The 10,119-nt window shown below is 33.3% G+C and overlaps 1 protein-coding gene across 1 annotated transcript; it reads right to left on the bottom strand.

Moving 5' to 3' along the window:
• Positions 1–6,122: 6,122 nt before the first annotated feature.
• Positions 6,123–9,649, bottom strand: LOC130494492 (probable pectate lyase 15). Its single transcript, XM_056992473.1, has 6 exons — positions 9,463–9,649; positions 9,094–9,153; positions 8,498–8,581; positions 7,110–7,856; positions 6,880–7,018; positions 6,123–6,788 (listed from the first exon to the last, which is right to left on the bottom strand). Exons 1-6 carry the CDS (start codon positions 9,558–9,560, stop codon positions 6,567–6,569), a joined length of 1,350 nt encoding a protein of 449 aa, XP_056848453.1. The 5' UTR covers positions 9,561–9,649; the 3' UTR covers positions 6,123–6,566.
• Between the last annotated feature and the right edge of the window lie 470 nt (positions 9,650–10,119).

Below are 10,119 nucleotides of genomic sequence, written 5' to 3'. Positions count from 1 at the left end.
TTATACATTTGCATTCTAAAATTATTTATTTTAGCAACAAGCCAAATAAATATATTTATTAGAGAGAGAATAAAACAAAACCAAAAATTACATAGTTTACCAGAGAAACTCTATATGTCGAACTTATCATAAAGAAAGTTTTAATAAGATAAATACATTCAATAATTACAAACAAATAATATATTTCAAAAGTGAAAATAATACTCGCCCTTGAAAGGGTGGGTCAAAATCTAGTGTTCCATTAAACTGATTTCATATATTTTATATTATATTAGAGAGTATTTTCAAAATGGCAATAATAATCTTAAAATTTTAATTTTAAATTTGTAACTACAACTGATAAAACAAGTTTTAATATTAAATTCATAACTACAATTAATAAATCATTATAATATAGTTAGAAATATTTAATATTATAATAAAATAACTAATAACATAAAACAAAAATTCGATTTTAAATTCGTAATTATAATTTTAAATTTTAAATTCGTAATTACAATTAATAACTTTTATTTTTATGAAAAATCAATTTTTCATATATGAAAACTGAATATTTTCAAATATTTTATTCTCATAATTTTCAGAACTGATTATTCTTATCCTTAGAATACAGTAAATCTGTAGAACTCGGATTCTACATGTTTTTAGATTTATAGTAATGTGTAGATTTCAATTTCTATATGTTTTAGATTTATAGTAACATGTAGATTTCGATCTCTACAGATTTTATAGCAATAAGTAAAGCGCGGAATGTGTATTCTAAATATTTTTAGATTACTATTATTTTACGTAGACCACATATTCTGAACATAGTAGATTGAATTGAAAAAAAATGATTCCGTTTTCTATTTCGTAAAATGTTAATTGTACTTTTCGTAGAACAGAATCTGGAATCATGATTTAAATATTTTTGTAAAATTATTTATTTAATTTATTTTAGAATAAAAATGATACATCATAGAAATTAGCTTAATGGAACATAGTTACCATTTTTGGTCTAAAAAACAATTTCCCCCTTTAATTTTTTGTAATTAAAAATTATTTTTTATATAAGATAGGATATATAGGTACATTTATTTGTAACCGAGAAAATGAATCATATTAGACTGAAAAAGAAAAACTAAACTAAATTTCATAAATAATTGAGAGGATAGATCTCTGAAACAAAAAAAAATTGGAACCGTAGATATAGCTAAATGAGTACATCCCCTATATATTAAAAGAGATGCATTCGTAATTAATGCGTTCACACTATATTTTATGAATATGCTGACGTGACGTCTTCACAATCGTTTGACATTTAATGCGTTCACACACTAAATTTTTAACTACATTTGAGACAATTTAATGTGTTCGCATTCTATTTTTTTTAATAAGCTCGTTTGGTTCATACATTTTTAACATTTGTAATAGTGAACTGAAATTATTTAAAATTCTCTTTGCACAACTACTGAGTAATATTATTTTAAAAAAACCATTAATAAGCTCGTTTGGTTCATACATTTTTAACATTTGTAATAGTGAACTGAAATTATTTAAAATTCTCTTTGCACAACTACTGAGTAATATTATTTAAAAAAATCATTAAGATTCGCATTAGCTAAAATGGTGGAGTGAAAATATTTTAAAAATTGAAAATTTCATATCTAACTTGGTTTTTTGAAAAGAGTCATGTGACAATGCTATATACTCCAAGTGTAAAGATTATTTCAAAATGTTACATTTGGTAACTGTGATATCAGATAGCCTTTATACAACTCATGAAGGTCTCTTTCAAAGCTCTTCTCGGGTCCATGAAAAAAAAACTTTACTGTTGGGTTCTTTAGAAGAACTTGACAAGATTGAGAGGAGGAGACATGTTGGTGAGAACGATGATGATGATGATGATGATGATGATGATGATGATGATGATGATGATGATGATGATGATGATGATGATGATGATGATGATGGGAATGTAACTCTAAACCATGTTTTATGGTCGTGTCCATGGATGGTTGATGGTCTGAGCGAGAGTAACTATAAGGAATTTCTTTGGGGAGGTGATTGCACCGAAAATTTTCTAAAGCAATCGAAGTTACAGATAAGTGGTTAACTTCTAATGATATTTTCGTATGTGATTATTTAAATTTAATTTGTTTTGTTTACCGTTTTAGATGATCATAAGATCACATGAAGGACCTGATGCAAGATCAAATCGAAAACATGCTATGCGTCTACTCACATCAACATTAATCAAAATTTACATTATTAAAATTAATAAAAACCAATGAATATAAATATACAACTTTTTATATTATGTCTAAGTTCAAACAACAAAAATAATATTAGATTATCTTATATAAAATACAAAATCTTAAAATTTCACCATTATTGTTTGTACAAACAATACAAATAATATTGTATGTCTTTTTTCTTAAACTATTATTTAAATTTTATTTGATTTTGCAAGCATTTAGAAATTTAAAAATGAAACCATTGGTTCGACATAAGAACTGTCGAAAACTGATATAAAATGAAGCCAAACAAATATAATAGTTTTAGGTTTATCACCGAAAAATGAAAAACCTCGATCACTTCAACCGAATAAACTAAATAAATATGGATTTAGAATGGTATTTATATTTTAGGAGGCTAAAAAAATAACGTAATACCGAACGAATATCCAGATTAAACACATATAATGTCTTTTTATCTTAAAAAGTAGGACTTGGCAAAATATCCAGAACTGAAGAACCGATCCAAAACCGAACCGAAAATCAGGGTCCCGAACTCGATCAGATACGGGGTAAATAACCGAGTGGTTCCTAAACTGATTTATCCGAAGAACCGGTACTCAACCCGATCCGAACCAAAAACAGAATGAGTGTCCGAAGATTTCTGAAATGTAAATATATATTTAAAAATATTATTTATAATTATATGTATACGTATTTTAAAAATTAAAATTAAAATTTTAAATTAAATATATTTTTGTGTATTTTCAGATAAAATATGATAGTCTGTATAGGAAAAAAAAACGTATCTAATGAGTAATTTTAGTTATTTTTAGTACATTTGGATAGTTTGGATACAAAATATCTGAACCGAATCAGGTAATATGGTTACTTTGAGTATGAACCAGTTCAGATATATTAGTAATTATTCGGTTATTTTAAGATTCTTTTACATCAAAACCGAACCTACTCGAACCCGATAGGACTCGACTCGAACCCGACTCGGATACCTGAATACTCATGCCTATTAAAAAGATAATAAAATCAATAATCTCATCCCGTGCAAGGCATGGGTTATTACCTAGTGGAGTTTTAAAAGACAAACTAGATTCTGACCTACTCTTGAAAAGCGGGTATTTTTTGTTGTTTTTTCAATATAAAGATTGATAATTCTTCGTTTTAATTATAAAAACTGTGGCATGATCAAGTTTCAATTATGTGGGTTTGTTATAGTGTGAAGAGTATGATGAAATTTAAAATACGTCACACAACCGTTTTATGTTTGTAAATAAGTTAAACAATGGTTGTATCCGAAATTCGTACTTGGGCTATTATATAATTAAAGAATTATAAATTATATAAAATATTGCTAAACATATTAAGTGGCCAATAATATTTTTGATTAAGTGTTATCTTCGTGTAGTTACAAAATTTCAATCTTTAATATCAATTTTTAAAAATTATTGCAGACTTTAATTTATGATATTGATATTAAAAGGTTTATGAGATATGAAATTAATTATATAAAAACATAACTCATTTAATTAGTTAACAGATTTGGGCCATACGAAATCAAATCCATCTAATTGTTAAAATAGGCTCACAAAACCAAAAGACAATAATACCATTAATGAAATTTTTTAGTTAGTCATATCATTAAGGATATTTTTGAAATTTTTTAACATTTCATTAAGAGTATAATATATGAATGATCCCCTTTTAATAGTATTGATTACATACTACAGGCCATCCATACATGTAAGTTTTGTTTCTTCATTCTTCTCTTGATGATGCACTTGTAACTCTCCTTTGCAATAATTTGCAATAACCCATGATTCTATGAGTTAATTAGTTTTTTTTCTTTTGACGTCAAAAGGCTATTCTATTACTCAAACTTGAAGTGGCCTGGATAACCAGACCGGAATAAAACAACCAACAAAATGTAATTCTCTATGGAAAGATCTAGCAGTTTTAGCTAAAAAATCTGAGACTTGATTTCGCTCTCCTAAAACATAAATGATGCTGAACTCCGGGAAACATATCTGAAGTGTCTCTATCCTCTCCAGCTCCGTCGCAAAACTTGGCCATGCTTTGGGTTCCTTTATCATTACAGCCATTGATATGCCAAGGCGATGAAGTTACACTCTGTATATATGTTCTTTAGCCTTTTATCTATGAATCTTTCATGATCAGAGTTAATTAGTTATGATTGGGATGGGTCAGGGGCAGTGTCAGGGCTTTTCTTTGTTCTTTGAGGTGGATGCTAACTTGTGTGAGTGAGCAGTCAAATAGATTTATCTTACGAATGTTTTCATAATTTTGTTGGATTGAAATGTAGAAGAGACCTCAATTTTCTTGACTTTGTAATTTACTATTGGCTACCGATATCATCACCTCTTGGAAATCAGGACAAGGAATATTATATTTTTAAGTACCAGCCCATATAAGATTGAATAACTGTATGAATAACTGTACTTGAGTTGTATAGAACTCTTCTTTGTAGCACTTTTTATCCTTTTTCCTGTTTTTCTGCAGCAAGTGGTTTTCTTGAAATTAAAGCTGGTTCATGAAAGTCTGTAATTGTCATATGTTTCTCTTTACTTTCTCACCTAAGCCTTTGTTTGAAGTAACTCTTAATTACACTGGTAACACTGAATCTTGGGTCCGACTCATGGACAGGTTTGAACAGTGTACTGATAGCATATGAAGATAAATCAGCTTATGCATTGTGTGCATTCTCTTTCTCACATGGTCCAGGTGCTGAACCTCGTACATTTTTAGGGAAACTTCGTTATGTTCACCTCTCTTTTGTGATAGTCTCTGCTCCAGCTAGTCATATTTTTTGTTCTTTTTGTTAGTCATCCGAGTTTGATTATTTTTGTGATTGAGTGTTTTAGGGTAAGATAGTTCCAGCAAGAGGACCATTTAATATCTGGTGGGATCCAGTGTTTCAACCTGACGGGTATGACCAAACGTATGCCTCTGATATAATTCCCACATAACATTGTATTAAACCTCGTTTTTTACATAACATTGTACTAACCCTCGTTTTTTTTCAGGATAGAGGTCATGGTGAAAAGTAAAAAAAGCTGAGTAAGCTTGGTGTTTTCTCTTATTGTTATTGATTGTAGTTATGCACAAATGACAAAGGAAGAAAAGAACAAGATATCACATAAGTACAAGAAGTCTTTAATTAGGAATGTTGAAATCTCACTTTAAGGAGGCTGGCTATGTGTTCCAGACAACAGATGGTGATACCATTTAAAGAGAACCCGATCATCATTTTCTCCAGCTTTTGAAGATTCTTATTCTGTTTTCTAAGCTCCTTTGGAGATATCAATGTTGTTGTTTTTATTGTCAGTTACAAGAAGGTGGATTGTAAGACATCGTTTTGTGGTGCCGTTTTTTTGTTAATTTATTTTAAGCTCTTTCTGGGATATCAATTAGTCTTAGTAAAAAGGAAACCAAGGATGGTTCGGCCTTGTTCGGTAATATCGTTCATGTTGTTCATTAAAAATTCTTGACGTTGAGACTCGAATGAATCCCATAATATTAGGAGATGTTTCACATGAATTACCATAACGTATTTATGAGAAAACAACCAGTCTCATGATGGAAGAGGTTACAAAATGGATCCGAAAAGAGTACATAAAATCCAAACTTGTAACGTGCAGAGCAAGGAAATAACCATTTAACGTCTCAAGTCTCAACTGAGAAGAAAGAAAGAAAGATCTGGTACAACTGTTTATGGGTTTGGTTTCACATCACATGTTAGTGTAAAAGAACCATTCCCTATTTATTTCCCAAGTGTTTTTGCTTTAGAAGTTGGGGTAAAATTCAAAATCAAGTATATCACATCCAATTAAGTGAAACAATGATGCAGAGCAACACAAACCAATAAAAACGTAAAAAGACAAAGGACACTGCAATAAAATCAAGAAATGCCTTTCAATCGTCTTTTGTTACAAATTTTGCTTTAGTATGATCACTAACTTGAAAGATAAACCCAAAAACAGAGTCTAGAACTGAAGGGAGTGAGATCCATTAAAACCAAAGGGACCTTAACAACTCCAAAACAAAAACCAAACGAGAACTAAATCCCATAAGAGACTTGTAGACCTAAAACGAAAGAAACCTTTGAACAACGCTTCTGAGCTTGCTCCTCTCTGTATTCCCAACTTTTTGTAAAAAGAAGCAAGCCAGAGGTTGACAAATTTCTACCACCGGGAAGAAAACAAAGTGGTGGATATGACCTGACCCAAAACGAAACGATAAAGAAGAAGAGCGCTACTACTACTTTCTATTCACTTTCCAAAGATATGGGAAAGGGTTAGTTAGAGACAGAGGGAACTAGCAAGGCCTGCCTTTGCGGCAACCTAGTGCTCCTGCAGTAGAGGTTATAGTATGGACCATTGATGATGGTTTAGCTGCTAAGCTCGAGGCTCTTCCGTAGCTAGCTGAAGCTTCTGTTCCTGATGCCCTGAAGAATGCTCCATTCAGTAGAAGATCTCCTTCCGACCTCCAGTTCCACTTCTTCCAATCATCTGCATCCGTCCCTACTCTTTTCGTTACCTGTTGGTACACATTTTAATATGGTGTAAGGAGAACATTACAACACCTTTACTCTGTTTCAAGCAAAGACAAAAGGTTTAAGAAACTGAACCTCCTTGGCGAAACGATCCATAGGAGCAGCATATCTGTTTCCTTGACTGTTGATGGTTGGCTCTGCACTCCCACCAATGGCATACATCTCCCAGTGTGTGTAGTCGTTGTTAACCACATGGAAATACCCATGTCTGCACCTGCAGTTACACAACCAATTTCTACTATATCAGAACAAGTGTGGGGATAAGTCTAAGAAGCTCAAAACAAATAAGTAAGATTACTATTTACCTCGGCATTCTCTGAACCAATCCTTTTCCAAAATGGTTGTAAGCAATGGTGACTTGCATCACCTTGTCTTTTGTGTAGGAATCACTGTGGCCTAGCAACATCACCTCGTTGTGGTGTGTGAAGTGGTTATTGGAAACGGTAATAGCAGTGGAACCCATGACAGCGTCAACAAGGCCATCAGCACAGTGAGAGAGAGAGTTATGATCAATCCAGATATGAGACGATCCAAAGATAGAGACTGCATCACCATCAGCCATTGTCCTCCAACCAAAATGAGATGGGGAGCTTCTAACCATTGCGTTTCCAGTAGGTATGCAATCATGAATGTGAAGACCATGAATGATAACATTGGTGATAAACTGGATAGTGATGCAAGCACCATTGGCTATATGGACATTGGAGCCACGACCATCAATGGTTTTGAAACTGTTCATAATCAGCTCCTGTTTCAGCTCAATCACCATGTCTCTCTTGAACACGATCCACAGAGGCTCCTCCTGGATAACGGCGTGGCGTAGAGTTCCTGGTCTGGGGTTGATAACGTCATCATCAGTGGGGTCAGTGACAATGTAGAAGCGTCCATCACGACCACCAATAGCGTTGCGTCCAAAACCAATCCCACAATCGGCGAGGCGTTTACGGTTCTTATGCCAGTTAGGGTCACAACGCCAGCAGTCATCGATTGGATTACCGGTTCCACAAGAGAAGAATCCAAGCTTTCTCCTTGCTGTGTTGTTATGTTCGCTCCTGAAAAATCAGAGCTTTGATATATCAATCACAACACATCGAATTGAAAGTTAGGATTTTTTTTTTACCCAAATGTACATGTTGTTAAAATATTTCAGCAGCTTTTTGAGGGTCTAAAAGTGGTTGCCCAGTAAAAAAAAATCGAAACTTGATGTTCTATTAGCAGGGGAAAAACCAGCCTAAAATTCAAAGATGATAAATGCCAGAAAAAGACGGTAGAAGCAGTTGCCAATTCCCCCAAATGAAATTTTAATTGAAGACAAAGTTAAACCAAATTAAAAGTTACTATAAAACAAAACAATGTCCGTGCAAACTCTGACAATGCGAGAGGGCGTGGTGAAACGACAATGTGTCAGGGATGTTTGCATGTCTGTACCTATCTACAAGGTTAAGTACTGTACTTATTTAAAGAGAAAGAGGACATAAGTTTTTTTACGCATGAAATAAAACTTTTAATAAAGATTTTTGTTGAATACTCTTCAATATTCCAACATAAGTTTGTTTGCTTCTGGGTTCTCTAGTTAAGGTTGGTACTTGTATGAAATGCAATTTACAGAGAATTAGACATGCTTTATTCACCAGCAAAACTAGAATTAATGCATTGACACAAAAGCAAAAAAGAGAGAGAGAGAGAAACTGACATGTGAACAAGCGTGGCGACTTCATCAGCAACCCTATCTGGATCACTAACCGCGTGTTGTTCATTCAACTCCAAACCTTTAACCCTGCACAAATGACGCGACCAACCATAAACTTTAATTATTAATAAACAAACCAAAATTATATATTTTATAAGAAATGCATAATTCCTTGACACGTGTAACATCTGAACGTGTATAGAGAGCACAAACGGGCTCAGGAAAAGGAATGAAAGAAACGAACGATTTGATAAATGGACTAATTTACCCTTTATGAGAAACCGTACATGTAATACTTTATCATCTCATCATCGATAAATAATTATTAGAGAAGCTCTAGACTAGAGAGTCGACAGAGCATGTGTGTGGCGATGAATGCAAAAAAGGTAAAGAAAACGGTTAGCGGATCCGAGGATTCTCAGACAAACCAACGGCTAGGATTATTAGTTAGTTATCCACTTTTTGTTTCAATTTAAAAAAGCAAACAAAAAGGTTAAACCTAGTAGCGGTTAAGCGCGTTTCATGTTTTTAGGAGCGGCGGCAAAAAAAGGAAAAAAAAAAAGAAGAGAATTGAGTTTTGTTTCCCTCTTTTACTTTACCTCTTCGCCGCCATTATCGAGTTGTTCTTTGAGCTCTGCAGCTCCTCTGTTTTCAGCTTCCTGGAAAAAATAAACAGAGCAGTTGTTACCGAATCTGAGTCAATACTCACACATCACTGCAGATTTGGGAAAAAAATCCATGAAAAATTGAAGAAAGTTGAAGAAAATAGACAATGCAGATTTTAAACAGAGACTTTAGTATGGAGAAGAGAACCTGCTAAAAAATTCCGGCGAAGAGAAAAAAAAACCAGGACTCTTTAGAACAGAGATGGAAAATTTTCAAAATCCTTTTTTCAGAAAAAAAAGTTTCAAAATCCGAGGAGGAAGACGTAATCATAGGGACAAAAAGTTAGAGAGAGAGATAGAGACCTCGGGATTTCAAGCTTCCGGAAAATCGTTGCGGTGAGAGCTAAGAGGACGAGGACGGCGAAGCAAACAGAGGTCAATTTCTGAGAAGACGACGCCATTAAAGAAGCTTCTTTCTTCTCTCTCTAGGGTCTTTTTTCTCGGAAAATAAAAAGCTGCGAGAGGAGAGAGAAGGTGAGAAAAGCAGGAGACGAATGACAGATTAGTGCACAAGCTCCAAGGTAACCGTCTCCGTTATATATACACAGATATGAAACGTTAACGTTGCCGTTAGTTAGTAAACGCCGCTACTTAACCGGCAGTGAGGTTAATGTTTACGGAATTTCGCAACTTTCACCGTCTGTGTCTCTTCTTTTACTCTTTACCGTTTAGTCCCGTAATTCTAACGCCGTAACTCTGAACCAAACTCTCATAACTGTAACCGCCTCATGTCTCATGTGCATATTCTTAACTAATGATAATAATTATTTAAAATTGAACGATCGATACTTACACTTCCGCATCATCGGATTTTATTTACTCTCTCACTAACTTTGGTTGGGTCTCCCTAATCGAATAGTTATTATCTTGATAGTTTAGATAACATTCTATAGTGTAAAACTGTAAATTAACTTTGGATAAAAAGTGGAAACTTATGATTACTGTTTTACTTGTACAAAG

Source organism: Raphanus sativus, chromosome 8 (genome assembly GCF_000801105.2).
Source record: "Raphanus sativus cultivar WK10039 chromosome 8, ASM80110v3, whole genome shotgun sequence".
Lineage (NCBI taxonomy): Eukaryota > Viridiplantae > Streptophyta > Magnoliopsida > Brassicales > Brassicaceae > Raphanus > Raphanus sativus.
This window is presented reverse-complemented; position numbering and strand designations above follow the sequence as displayed.